This window comes from Phoca vitulina, unplaced genomic scaffold (assembly GCF_004348235.1).
Source record: "Phoca vitulina isolate PV1807 unplaced genomic scaffold, GSC_HSeal_1.0 scaffold22, whole genome shotgun sequence".
NCBI lineage: Eukaryota > Metazoa > Chordata > Mammalia > Carnivora > Phocidae > Phoca > Phoca vitulina.
In genome coordinates, this window is record NW_022589725.1 from 5741596 (window position 1) to 5756840 (window position 15245).

The window sequence follows — 15245 nt, forward strand, 5'->3', positions numbered from 1 at the left end:
AAGTCAAACCTAGATAGAGCAATTATTTTAAGCATCAGAAGTATGGCAAACAAATCCCATTTAACGAACTCACCTTTGTTCTCTAAATATAAGACAAAGTTAGAATGTTTTACTCCTGCCTTTGAGAGTAATTAACCAGTTACAAAACCCTTAAAATGGGCATTTATATTTCATATACTCTTCTGCAAGTGAGTCATGTTTTCACAAGGACATCCCTGACTGAAAATGCTTCTTCTTTCCCAGGAGGCAGAATTTAAAAGGGAAAAGGACTTGTCTAACCTGAAAATGTACCTTCTCAGGCCAGCTCAATTAGGACAGGCCCATTCCTGCAGGCTTCTCCTCCTTTGCTTCTATTAAGTGAGCCCTTAATGCCTGGGAATAGTGAAAGTGACTATGAACCTCCTGTCTATGCTACATAGAAATCCAAAGCTCAGCCTAAGCGGCCCTTGTTTTCAACAAGAGCATGGGCCTCAAAATGCCCCCAAGTCTACACCTTGTCTGGCCATATAGGAGTCAAGGATGTTGATGCACTGTTTCACACATCCTATTACCAATTCAACTAAGGGGACTTCTTTGTCTAGAGTTATCACTACTGATGGTGCTTGAAATGCACAGGCCATTCTCTGAGCAAGTAGCTGGAGAGAGTAAGCCTGAACACACATATGTTCTTCAGAAACCTTTCTAGTACTACTCATTTAACAGGCTCCTTTTTATGCTCCAGTTATGAATTATTCCAACTTCAAAACTGTAAGGAAGAATAAGTAATTGAACAAGTACTGAGGCCTAGTCATGGGCCTTGTAAAAAAACAAAAACAAACACACAACAAAACAAGGAATACTGCTTAAGAGACTGAATTACTACAAAACTAGTTCTAGGTTTCATATGAATGTCAGGACTAAAGTACCGACCAGAAGCTTATTTTGATCAGTCTATTTATCTTATTCTTGTCAATTATTTGACCTTGCGGATACAGTAGTACCAAATACTATTAGGTGCTCTTTTATATGACTCTGAGATAGCTATTATCCCTCTACTTTTTCAGATGAGAAACTAGGATCAGGGTATGACTTGCTTAGGGCCACCCAGCTAACCAAGTTTATCTAGCTCTAAAGTCTATATTGCAATGGTAAGCAAGTGGACTTTTTGTCCACGGTCTTTCATTCCTACTAAAAATGTGAGGCTCAAAAGAAAATTAAAATTAAAAAATAAAATAAAAATGTGAGGCTCAACAGGAAAAGATGAACTTCAAATCTTACTTTATTCCACTGGTTCTGAAACTTTAGTGTGCATCACATCACCTGGTTGACTTGTTAAAACCTAGCCAACTAAGCCCCCACACTCCAGAGTTTGGGCCAATAGGTATGGATGAGCCCAAGAATTTGCATTTCCAACAAGTTCTCAGACAATGCTGATCAGGAAAACACACTTTAAGAACCACTGCTCCGGGGCGCCTGGGTGGCTCAGTCGTTAAGCGTCTGCCTTCGGCTCAGGTCATGATCCCAGGGTCCTGGGATCGAGCCCCACGTCTGGCTCCCTGCTCTGCGGGAAGCCTGCTTCTCCCTCCCCCACTCCCCCTGCTTGTGTTCCTTCTCTCGCTGTGTCTCTCTGTCAAATAAATAAATAAAATCTTAAAAAAAAAAAAAGAACCACTGCTCCATTCAAATCCTCCCATGTCAATCAGTGCCATCAGTAGCTAAAGACCCCTAAATTTAATCTAAAGGTAGTGAATGCCATAGATAGTAAGATCTTCAGCATGCCACTGAGCTGTGCCATACCTCCACTTCCCTTCTAATGCTCTGCCTTAACCATTCTAGGGATATCAGTATGAGAAAACCTCTTGCTCTTTGTGCTCTGCTTAGTCACCCAATCCTAAAAGATGACATCAGGATCAAATAATGGCTTGTTAAACACGAAGGAGAAAGGATTAGGATTCTGATGAGATACATAATAAAAGAGCTGCAAAAGCAGTTAACTATCTCTAGTATTTAGGTAAATGCTCATTGAAAGATAGAAGATATTGAGGATAAATATCAAGCTTCTATAAACATATACTGAAAAACACTGTTCTGGTCCTTCAAAAACAAAACCAACCATAAATTTAATAATTTAACCAATGGAGTACCTTAACCAAACGAAGCAAAACACACATCTTAGTCAAGTAAGATAGTAAAGTCCAGATGGATCAATTTCTCCAAAGATAATTTGTGGTCAGCTGTACTAATCTGAATCATCCAGGATTGTTAAATAAATATTTAAAAATGCAGATTTCTGGGGCAGCTGGGTGGCTCGGTCGGTTGAGTGTCCGACTCTTGATTTTGGCTCAGGTCATGATATCAGATCTTTCTTAAAAAGAAAGAAAGAGAGGGAGAAAGAAAGAAAAAAAGGAAGAAAGAAAACTTAGTATAAAGCTCTCACTTTTTCTCACTTGATTTTCAACCAGCTAATGAGCTAGAGGAGAGAAGGGTTCCCATTTCACAATTTAAACATTTGTTGAAAGCATCTGTACTATCCATACAGGATGAGATAGTGTTCTTTTACACTTCCTAGTAAATAAGCAAAACATGTAAATTTCTCCAGTCCAGAATGAAAAATTAGAAGAAGAGGACAAGAAAAGCTCAAAGCCAGAGAAAAGTGGTTGCTTCTGACTTGGGATTAAGTGGTGATCACAGACAGACTTCAGGAAAATGGAAGAGGGATATCCATAACTATGCCTTCAACATGGAAATAGGCTCTGAGATGTTGCTAATCCTAAAGGAGTTTACAATACTTCGTGCCTTCCTAAATAGGTAGAAAAATGGAGAAGTACCAGGCATACTTATCCAAACTGTACCAAATTCTAAAGACTAAGAGTATTCCAGAGTAAAAAGGAATACTTGAACATAACAAAACAGGACTATAGACTTGTAGGAGAAGAATACACACTGAACTTTATTTCTGGGAAACAGAGTTGCTGCAGAAGGACCTTTTTTTAATTTTTAATCAAGTTTTCAATAAGCTTACTTCACAAAACTATCTTCTCTTTTGTACAATAGCACCTACTGGCATGCATATTTACGTGTGTGCCATCAGTATGGATTCTGCTTAATATTCTGGTAGTCTTGTACCAACATTTCCACTGTTTTCAGTCACTTATGGACCCAAATGAATCATATTGTACTGTAACTTTAAGCTATTGCCCTAAAAACCTGAGCTCAATACAAACACTATCTGACACCTATATTCCACAGATTAGCTCCAGTCCTAAAGAAGTTCTATAGTATTTTCAGGGCTATAAGAGGAAAAATTTTGGCTTCTTGTTTTCCCAACTAGAATCCGATTTTCTACAGAGCAAACAAGCATATTTCTGCTAATAGACAACTTTCCTGACATTCTGAGATTAGGAAGGTGTTAACATTTGTAAAGGACTATAAAGTTCTGCTGAAGTGCCTATTTTTCTATCACACTGCATTCAAGGGAGAAAGGTGATCTGATTTTTTAGGGGAAAAAAAGTAGTAATTATGGTCAAACCACCACCAGCTGAACATGCACAAAGGGCACTAACCCGGAGACCTCTCAGAGCTGAGGGGGAAGGGTGTCTGGCCTGGAAGTGTAACAAGCCAGCAGTTACAAAGACTAGACAACTTATGTTCCTCCTCCCTGCTGTTGTTTTCTTTCCTGGCTAACTGGAACCAGGAAAAATTAAGACGTAGATCCTGACGGGGCGCCTGGGTGGCTCAGTCAGTTAAGCGTCTGCCTTCGGCTCAGGTCATGATCTCAGGGTCCTGGGATCGAGCCCCACATCGGGCTCCCTGCTCAGCAGGGAGCCTGCTTCTCCCTCTCCCTCTGCCTGCCGCTCTGCCTACTTGTGATTCCACTCTCTCTCTGTGTCAAATAAATAAATAAAATCTTTAAAAAAAAAAAAGTAGATCCTGAGGTATGATCAATTCCCTGACAGACTCTTGTTTCTTCATTTCTGATGTTAAACAGCAAGAACTAGTGACATTGCATTCATTCTTGTGAAAATGCACTGATTATAAGAATAAGGCATGTTCAGTCTAATATTAGTCTCGATTACTTTTCCCTATTCAAATCACTATAAGTAATACCACTACATACTCTGAAGCTTTCTCTGAGAAGTTTAACAGCTTTCATATCAAGACACTTCATGGATTGGAAGCAGTAACAACAGTAGCATATTTAAACTGCTCCACAAAATTAATTTCCCAGGATTTTAAGTACTGAGCCTAATCTCTAAGATTTTAGTTCTTCAAATTTATGAAGATGGTGATTTTACACTCTTTATTTCAGGCAATTCAGTTCAAGGATTTAAACCATTTCAAGCAAATACTTGAATTAGCTACTGTCACATGATTTCTCGGACAGAATGTGAACATTTCTAGTGACTGACAAATCTACCTGTTCAGGAACACCTGAAAACTACTTTTCTAAACCTCATGTAATACTGCTGTCTGATACAGAAAGATAATGGGAAATACACAGAACTTTAAACTTCTATTCCAGGTGAAATGATTTAATGAGCTTACAGGTATCCTAAAAAAAATTTTTTTCTAGAACAATTAGAATTTGGACATCTTTGGAACTGAAATAAGGTACTAGGTTTCCAATTTTTGCAAGGAGAAAAAAAAAAACCCTTTTAGATAGGGAATAAATGGAGATGTCACTCTTCCACTGATAGTAAAGTATTAACTGCCAGAATGTACCTTCCATCCCTATTCAACCTGGTATATCAGGAGCCTCTGTACTGAGGCCCCATGAAAAATATGGAATCTCAACAGAGGAAGTGAGTGTACAGACCTACAAGTACTAACTTCAAAATGTTCATTGTGGGAACCATATGGATTTGTCTGGTTCATCTGTATTTAGTCGTTACTGGTATTTACTTTCTCAATGTTTGAATGAATAAATATGGCAGCTTAAAATTTTCCATTTACAATTAAACATGAAATTTTTAGTTTCCTGAGTAGATCTACAAATATTGCACCATCCCAAGCGCAAAGGGGGAAGTCTTACCTGTCCTGAGCCTAGCCTGTCCCGATCCACAGCAACAGTATCATATTCAAGGCTCCCTAGTGACCCTCTCCCTTGGGTAAAATCTCACAATATCCAAATTCAAAAATTAAAGTTGTTCCCTTTGTACAAAAGACTAAAAAAGCTGGGCACCTGGATGGCTCAGTCAGTTAAGCATCTGCCTTCAACTCAGGTCATGATCCCAGGGTCCTGGGATAGAGCCCATATCGGGTTCCCTGCTGAGCGGGGAGCCTGCTTCTCCCTCTCCCTCTGCTCCCCCTGCGTGTGCTCTCTGTCAAATAAATTAAAAAAAAAAAAAAGACTAAAAAAGCAATCTCTGGAAAAGGTTTGGGTTTGTTTTTTTTTTTTTTTTTTAAGGATTGGCAAGGAACTAAAAATTCTGTACTAAGCTTCACCTTTCCTACAGTGATCCTCACATGCTCTTTAATCCTCAATCTTGTGAGTTAAGTATTAGACCTAGTTTACAGGTAAAGAACTAAGGCTTGGAGATTAACTTCTTGCTGTTGAGCAGAAGCACAAGAACTCAAATTCAAATCCCCTTGACTCAATCTCTGTCCTTTCCACTCTACCATGGTTGATCTGGCTGGGACACACACAAACACACAGACACACACACAGGACCATTCATATTCTGAATCAGAGAAAAAAGAGAAGAAAGAGGCCCAAACCTTGAAGACTTTAAATTCAATTTTGGACATTCTCACACACTGAGGGCAATATAGCCATGCAGTATTAATAAATATTCACTTTCCCACAAGATATTTTTCTCCATATACTTTATGAACTATATGTTCCTGAGATGTTTATCTTTTGAAAGCTTTATCTTTGAAAACTCATCCACCTGGTTTAATCTAATGGACATTAGTAAATATAACCCGCAACTGATTTTGGTTTAAGTAGCACTCAGCATTAGCTAGACTTACGAGCCATTGAAATTTCTGCTTACTAGATAAATTTTTTCATGAAATCTCCCAAATGCCTATACTCATGCATAACTGTTAAAATGGAGTTTCCGACTTAAATTCTCATTCCTAAGCTTTATTATTTAAAGCATTTTTTTTTTTTTTTTTTTAAGATTTTATTTATTTATTTGACAGCTCTCTGTCAAAGCCAGAGAGGAAACACAAGCAGGGGGAGTGGGAGAGGGAGAAGCAGGCTTCCTGCTGAGCAGGGAGCCTGATGCGGGGCTTGATCTCAGGACCCTGGGATCATGACCTGAGCCGAAGGCAGAACCAGTATTCTGCTCACAAACCTTTATAAATCTGGGCATTCATTAAATAGATGCCTATTTAAGGCATTCTTGTTGCCAAGAATTACTATTTCACAGAATACAAGTTGGTCCCTTTAAGCAATATATGACTAAATGAAAAATTAAGGTAACTCTCAGATGCTTTGAGTCTTCTCAGTTTAAAAATGTTTTGGAGGGAAAAAATAAAAATAAAAATGTCTTAGGGGGAGAAGTAAAATAGTGGCCTTTGAAAAAACATGCTGACACAAGACATACTGAGTTCTGTCATTTAAAAAAAAAAACACGAATAATGATTTCAGCATTTCACTTACTAACTGCATCTAATAAAGATAAAGCTCTGGGTAACTTTTTTTAAACTGAGATATAATTGACATGTAAGTTCTGGGTATCTTTAAGAGAAAATCCATAGTTCTATTAAAGGGCTGAGAAATTAGCCACAGCAATATAGTTTCTTCATTTCTAAGCCCATCCCCTCTGAAAAAGAAGTTTTCAGCAATGACAATCTTGCCTTATTCTTATTCTTAGAAAAGGAGGAACCAGATACACATTTGGCTCCTACTTAGCCCAAACCGAGATACACCACCTTTCATTTTATAGTGGTTGCTTAATAATCAGAAGAGATCAGTGTAGGCTGTGAAGTTCAGTGAGGTAAAGACTCAACCAACTCTAGTTATATGCTACTGTTCACTGTGTAAATGTCAGAAGATTTAAAAGGTTATCAGGGAATACCAGTGAAGGAAGGAGTCACCAACATCAGTATCTGAAACCTAACATTCAAAATAAAGATCCATTGTAGAATAGAAGCTGTATGACCAAAGTTTAAATTTTAAAATGTGAGCGAAGAGGCTCTCTATATACTTATTTAAATCTCAATAGTTTGTGAAACATAGAAATATCATCCCTATCTATATATGACAAAACAAGGTTTGGCAGCCAGGGTTAAGTTTCATACTAAGAATAGGGACTTATTTAGATTTCTCTACTCGAATTTTCTACTTTACCCCAGCTGCTCAAGAACGTTATCTCCCCACAGCCTCCCTCTTCATCACTTATACCCTTTATTATCAATCTGGTTCCAGCCTTAACACCAAAGCATCTCTTTAATACCTAGCTCTCCAGATGCAAGGGGTCTAAACTATCTTTACCAGCACATAATTAAGGGCAGGCTGTGACATCTCTTACTAGAAGCTTACCAATTACAGTCTGGGATTTCTGGAATCTAGACCAGGCAGTATGCTACCAAAAAGGGAAGTTGAGAAGGTGTAAAAGGCCAAGTTTTCCTTTCTTGGTCGCAGGTTCTCCCATAAACCTATGCAATCTGTACTATTCCCATTAAATTCAGATTTAATGAATACAAAAATGTGATGTCTACTAAGCTCTCAAAATTTGTTCCTTTCCTCCTACTTCCCCTTCTACTCCATAGCAAGAGCTCAGATAAAAGACTACAAATGAAGAGGCTACCTTATAGGAGTTGGGTAAAGTAAGAGGTCTTAGCCAATGAGATCCCCTACTTTACTGATCCTGAAACCTGCTAGGTTTAAGTCTTCTGTCCAACCAGTATTCTGCTCACAAACCTTTATAAATCTGGGCATTCATATATGGCAACAAAATTAAAATCTGGGCTTTTACGAAGTGGCAAAGGGTGCATTTCTCGTGTACTCTATGTAGGACTAACCTTAAACTTAAAACATTTTGGGGGGGTGGGTAAACTCCAAACAGCCAAGGATATCTCCTTCAAGAAAGATCCCAGGCATCTATCTTTGCTAGGCTGTGCTAAGAAAAATACAAAGAAATATTGAGTCCAAGAGTTGGCAGATTTTTGTTCTTAAAACATAGGAAGATGTCAGAATACCCAGGGATCTATGAAACTTTTTCTCAACAACAAAGACAAGAGAATTAAAGTCCCCAATAATGCTGATTGCTTTAACACCTTTTATTGGAGCCTATCTAGGTGTACCTCAGGAATGCTAATGAATGGAGTTCTTTGGGTCCTTAAATCCACAGAAACAAAGTTAACTTCAAAGGCTCAGTGAGGAATTAACAGCCTGGTAGAGATGCACCTCTACCCTAAATCTAATGGAGAGAGCATGAGGGATATGTAAATAAAAATATCTACTATAAATTTCAGAAAAGTTCTCAAGAACAATACACAAAGGTAAAGGTGGCAGGGAGACAACTGAATGGATATAAAAACTTAAGCCAACAAATTGAAAATGAGTACTGTCCAAAAAAGAAATTTAAAACTTAAGTTGCCTCTCTCCCTTAGTTTCTTTCTCTACTAAAATTTAGAGACATAAATGACAGATAAAGGGTTCTAGCTTGATGGTATTACAAACTATAATACCCTAAAATATACTTGAGATAATCAGTAAAATCACTTCTCTCCCAGTATGAAAAATACTTAAGACTCTTTCTTGGACATACAGAATAAAAATTTTGTTAAACAGTATCTATTTGCTGTTATGTCAGCATACTGTCATTTCCTATAGCCCTACCAAAAATACCATTTATATCTAACATATTTTATAAGCTTTTTCCCACTTAATAGTAAAGCCTAGGCTACCAAGACGCCCGCCCTCCTTCCCCCCAATCTTTATCCCCCTCCACAGTCCCCAGGCACTGGTGCTATCAACACAGAGCATAAGACACACACCTAGATAGGCAGGTTGTGGGGGAAGGGCAGGGGCTGGTAAAACGTTAATTATTCCTTGCCTCGTTAGATTTCCTACATCAGTGACTGGCCTGCAGCCACAGGGATGGAAAGCTGTATCTCAAACTTCATTTACAAGGCATGGAAATACAGAGAAAAGACTTGTTCCAAGTATTACTACTCAAAGTTTAAACACAATCTGAAAGCTTCCTTTAAACACAATACCTCATTCACTTCTTAAAGGCCAGTTAGGAACTTCCCCCATCCCAACCTTTTTACCTTAAGAAGCCATATTCTCAACAGTTTGCCCAAACACCCTTATTATGCAAAGTTATTGGTTCAAAATAATTAAGGAGCAGATTATCTAAACCACAGGACACAGAAAAGTCACTCAACTGACTCTCCCACAAAGAAATACAATGAATTAACTATATTTTACCATTCTTTCAAGGTTTTTTTTTTTAAACCTCAGGGTCCCAAATCAAATATTCATTTAAAGCCTCATTCAAAAGTAAACAATTACATTTGAATTCATTTTTCCAAATAAAGCTAGAACTTTACTGGAGTTCAACATAGTTTCATACGGGAAGAATGAATTCCCTCACAAAAACACACTTCTGGGGAAAGAACTTTGGGTTTGAAGAAAATTAGTTTTATTTTGCACTGCAAGTACGGCAAATGTTGTTAAAGATCCATAACATACATATGCATTCATACCCAAATAATATGAAATAACACACAATCTCATAATCTGAAGGCTCCTAAAATGAAATCTATCCATAAAATACAATAGAATCATTTCCCATACCCTCAGCAGTAGAGGATAATTGTTACTATAATTAATATATCACACAAAGCTTTCTCAAACATATTTACATATTTAAAAGGCTGACAGTTTTTGCACCCCCCCATGCTGAAAACAAACAAAAAATCCCAATGGCCTAATTTTGGAATGTAATTTTTAAGACATGTTAAGAATCCCTGGCTCTTGTATATTGTATAAATGGACACCAATTCACTAAGACCCAGAACAAATTAATGAATCACTCTTTCAAACTCTCACAATTCCTCATTTTTATGCTGTTAAAGAAAAAAGCCAATTTTTTTTTATTTTTTATTTTTTTTGCTGCTATTGATTAAAATGAGATTTGGGGACTGATTCTGGATTTCTACTTTCCATTTTATCTACTTACCAAAGAACAGTATGAGTTGGAGACCTCAATATTACCTAGTTTTCACCTTTCAAACTATGAGGTATTTTGGATTCCTTTAATAACTCCTGGATATTCTAGTTTTACCAGAAACATCAGAATCTAAAATTTGTTTGGGAGTTCTGATATGCTAGTAATCTAAAAAGCACATGTTGACAAACAACTTTGTTTCATGTCTAAGTGTAGTATAAAGATTCCACAGCAGTCACTAATTCTGAAAAGGTGCTCCAAGGAGTTTGGTTGTAGAAGGAAAGAAAACACCAGAGCCCGATGCTTAAGTGTTTCTGGATTAAGCAGGAAGATGTGCCAGATTTCATCTGAAGGTGCCATCAGTGTGCAGTTTTAAAAATGTGATGGGAATTTCCAGATAGCCACATCATCAATCTTTCCACCCCCACCTTAATCTGCAACTAACACACAGAAATACAACTATCTGTTAGCATCAGAGACTATTTATATTTAATTCCTCCATACAATCTGAATCCATTAAGCTAAGCAGAATCAACACCAAACATGACGTCAAACTATGATCCCATAACATTACTTAGACTAACTAATCACTAATTGAATCAAGCCTTATACTTTGCTCATCGCAGGGAGGGAGGAACCCCACATCCAGAGTAGACAGGCAAAAACTCCAAGTCCTTGAAACAGCAGAAGGAAGGATCACTAAACCCCAATGTGACATTACCTTTATCAACTCTACAGATAGCTCGGCAGTCCTCACAGTACTGTAATAATGACTTAGCCCCACTACAGTTAGTGCTACCAACACTTAGAAAGAAAAGAGGTAGGTAAAAGATTATGGTTTCTGCTCCTGAAATGCCCAGCTCACCGTCAGTATTTTAAATATAAACGCACTTCACAAATAACAGATTTTCTCAGCAGTTGAGTATGGGCCAGAACGTTGTAAATTCCAAACGAAGAGCAACAGTTTTAACTACTGTAAAGAATAAGCTCCAAAGGACAAAAAGTCTTTTAGATCTTAAGGGATGAGGGCAGGTAGAATGAGGGATGTTTGTATATATGAACTTGCACAGTTAATCTGTAAGTTGGGTTAAGTCCACTTAAGATCATGCTTAAGCAAACTCTTCTTAATACAAAGATCAATAATGACATGTCTGAGTATAATTTAACACTGATTTTTATTTTTTAAAAACTGTCTTTCATAGTTACATAAATCAATCACTAGTTAACAGGGTATTACTTAAGAGAGCAAGCACACAGTTACTAACACTACATCTTTCTTCTAGACAGTATTTACAAAGATAATTACTCCAGTGTCAGACACTTAGGATGGTGGGGAGGCAGTTAAAGTGCTTTTTCTCTTGAAGGAGCAGGTTTAGTTAAAAAGTAAGCAAATGACAAACTATCAAATCCTTCCCTCCCACATTTATCAGCTCTGTAAGAAAGTAGAGATGTGCAGCTTTTAATTTTGTCATACTGCAATCATATATATAGCATACTGGCTAAGCTTGGGAGCTCTGGAATGCCAGACTCACCTGCCCACAAGCAAGCTAGTAAACATATACCTAAGTCTCAGTCTCCTCATCTATAAAATAGAGATAATAGTACTTAACTCACAGGGTCCTTCCAAGGATTAAATCAAATTAGATGATCCATGGAAAGACCGGAGATTTGTGCCAGGCAGACACTAAGCATTCAATAAATATTAACAATTACAAGTGATCACGTTCTAAAAGTCAATATACTCAGTTTACTTTGGTTTCTATAAAAACGGCATTAAAGATCAATAATTTACCCAGCCAACAATCATCACATACTCAATAATTCCTTTGCATAATTTAAGTGAGAACCATGGAGATTAACTTTCTGAAGAGAAAGGACTAAACTTTGTTTCACTACTAAATACACCATATACTAAGCCCAATCTTAAAGTCAAAAGAACACTTTTCCTGTTAAGCTCCTACCTTCCTCCAAGAGAGGTCAAAAGGACTCTACATCCTCATCTGCCACATCCTTTCTTTGCTCCCACATCCCCAAGAAACATCTGTACTTGGGGCGCCTGGGTGGCTCAGTCATTAGGCGTCTGCCTTCGGCTCGGGTCATGGTCCCAGGGTCCTGGGATTGAGCCCCGCGTTGGGCTCCCTGCTCAGTGTGAGGCCTGCTTCTCCCTCTCCCACTCCCCCTGCTTGTGTTCCCTATCTCCCTGTGTCTCTGTCAAATAAATAAATAAAATCTTAAAAAAAAAAAAAGAAAGAAACATCTACACTCTTTGCAGCTTTCTCAACTTCAGGGGATTCATCACCCTTTTAAAATCCTGATAGGTTAGCTAAACATAGTTAAGAAATACTCCAACTCCTGACACTCAGCACCTAGTCTTGCACAACACTCGGCTCAGAAGTCACCTCCTTTGAGAAATTTCCCCACCCGCAGATAAAATTAAGTCCCCTAATTTCTCAAAGCATTTTGGGTATACATACACCTCATCACCTACCTTATAATTAACTAATTATGTCTCTCCCAAGGACTAGACTAAGGGCAAGAAGCATTGTGACCAAAGGTTCAGCTCTAGCACGACGCAATGTTTGGCACTTATTAGGTGCTCAAGAAGTGCTACACTTTAATTTAACCACAATCCTTCCTTGCAGAGAGTCACATCTCTTGTTAGATGCCCACTACAACTCTGAACATAAGGCTGCTCTCAGTAGAGCAGGCTAACACGATGGACTGCTGATTACAACATCAGAAAACCTACTCATCAGCTTCTCCCATTGGAGAGGTTCCCGGAACCCGACCTCAACTGAGCAGGATTATGTACCATCAGAATCAGTGGGAATTCCCAGCACGCTACAGAGGGTACCTTCTCCTTCAATAAGACTGTTGAAAAGCCCACAGGGTGAGCTTTTTATTGGGGGACTCTTCATTGAATGACTGAAGTGGAAATACTCAAAGAATAAATGCCTTGATTTGGCTGATAAGGGGTCAAAAACATAAAGATCTGGGAAAAGCAACCTAGCTCTTGATTCCTGAAGAACAGCGGCTTCTGAAAAAGAACAGGAAACAGGGGTGGGTGCTGGCTACTCTTTGTTTCAATAAATAAAATCTTTTTTTTCTTCCCCACAGCCCAAAAGCAAAGGCCAATACACCAGGGTCCAGATGAGATGCTCAACAACCTTTCCTCCTGACAAGTACACTAAACTGCGGTTCTAAAAAAACAAAAACACTGCATTAGGAACCTCAGCCACCATGAAAAGTTCTAGTCAGGAATACTTTAATTTTTTTAAAAAAATCTATATGCCCGAATCCAACATTTACATTGGATGGCCCATAGAGGACTTGCAAACTTTCTGAAGGGAGGTACTGCTACTACCTTTGCAAAGAACACAACTTGGGAAAAACAACCTCAAAATATGATGAACTCCACAAAGGGTGGCTTTAGTTTTAGAACCATAATTCCCATCATAAACATCTTACACCCCCACCCCCACCCCAAATCAACAGTTGCCGAAGGGTATCTTTCATTCTGGAAACAGAAAAGGAAACAAGCAAGAAGCAGAAAGGGAATAACCCCCAAAATAAAGTTCTCCTTTGAAAAAATAGTAACAGTTCAGTCTCCCACCCTTCCCTCTCTGGTGAGGTCTGTGATTTATACGGCTTTGCTCTGCAGAAAGCTCTTTCTGGGCTGCTCAAGGAAAGAGCCGAGGGAGGGAGAGAGACACAGGCACAGAAAGGAGAGGAGAGAGAAAAAGAAAATGGCGCAGAGACTAAGTCCCGACTGTCGACAAGGCGACTTTCCCGGGAGGAATCCGGGCCAGGAAAGGCTGCCCGAAGCCCCACGGCGGGCGACGCCGGGTCTCCGTTGCCCCCTCTTGGGAGGGCCGCGATCTGGGGGGGCTGGGGTCCCCGGAAAGGGGCTCCAGAGGCGGCCCGATGGGAACAATGGGGCCGGTGAGCGAGGAGCCGGGACTTAGTCTCTGGGACGCCATGTCTGTCCTCTGCCCGGCTCCGGCCGGGCGCGGGGTAGGCGGCCGGCAGCTGGGGGACCCGGGGTCGGGGCGGGGGGCACACTCACCATTCAATCGAAAATCCGCTTCAATCTGGAGAGAGAAAAGGAGGGAATATGAACAAACAGGCTCCTTTCACCCCGCGGGAGGCGAGCGCGCGGGGCCGGGGGCCTAGCCCACCCTGCGCCCCCGGGATAAGGGGGCCCCGGGAACGGCCATAAGGGGCAACCATCCCCCCAATCTGTAACTTCGAGGCATTCGCCGGAGGCCTAGCGCGCCCAGCTCCGCCGCCCGGTCGCCCCTGGCCGGGGGCTCCGGCCTGTCAAAGCGGCCGGGCTGGGGCCGGGGCCGGGGCCGGCGCCGGGGGTCGCGGAGGGCCGGGGCGGGGCGCCGGGAGGACCCGGCCGAGCCGTACCTGGGAATCGTTGTGGAGATGGTCCCCACTCATGTCGGCCGGAGCGGCGAGTGCGGCTGGCGGCGAGGGGCGCCGAGGAGACGCAGACGGTCGGGACCGGCCTGTGCGGGCGGACGGGGGCTCCGGGAGGCTCCCGGAGGCGCGGGTATGCGGCGGCGGCTGCGGGCCTGAGACTCCCGGAGCGGCTGAGACGGCGACAGCGGCGGCGACGCTGACTGACTGCCGGGCGGGCGGCGAGAGCGGACCCCAGCAGTTGTGTAACAGCCTAAGTTCGCATTTCGGCTCACTGCGCCTGCGCGGCCGCTTTTAAACGAGACGTCGCCGACGTCAGAGACTCGCGGAAAGAGGCTGAGGGTTGCCGGGCCCGCCCCCCTCGCGCTTTCAAAGGCGGGCCCCACTTTGCATCGCAAGCCCCGCCCCCTAGCCCAAGCGCGCCGCTGTGATTTGCATAAGGAGCCGACTCCTCCCATGGCCGCCCACCCAGGACAACCTTTCCTTCCTCTCCCGGCGCCTTTTCTCGGAACCCCGTACTCCGCTGCGAAGCAGTGCGCAGGCGCAGCCCAGACACCGCCCCCGGACCCCGGCCGGCAGCGCGGCCACGTGGTGGGCCTTTAAAGGCCGCGGCGGGACCGCGGCAGCCCCGGGCGGAGTTGCTGTCCTGCTTCTCTATCTCTTTGCAGCTGAACATACCTTGGCCACACGGGCCCCAGACCTTTCACCAGC

The 15245-nt window shown here is 41.3% G+C and overlaps 1 protein-coding gene across 1 annotated transcript in view; it reads right to left on the reverse strand.

Annotated features, from left to right (window-relative positions):
• Positions 1-14785, reverse strand: part of TOP1 (DNA topoisomerase I) — a 91783-nt gene extending 76998 nt beyond the window's left edge. The window contains exons 1-2 of the mRNA XM_032420105.1: positions 14523-14785; positions 14176-14200 (exon numbers count right to left, since the gene is read on the reverse strand). Coding sequence (XP_032275996.1) covers positions 14176-14200; positions 14523-14555 — 58 coding nt within the window. The 5' untranslated portion in view covers positions 14556-14785. The remainder of the gene's footprint in view (positions 1-14175; positions 14201-14522) is intronic.
• Positions 14786-15245: the final 460 nt, after the last annotated feature.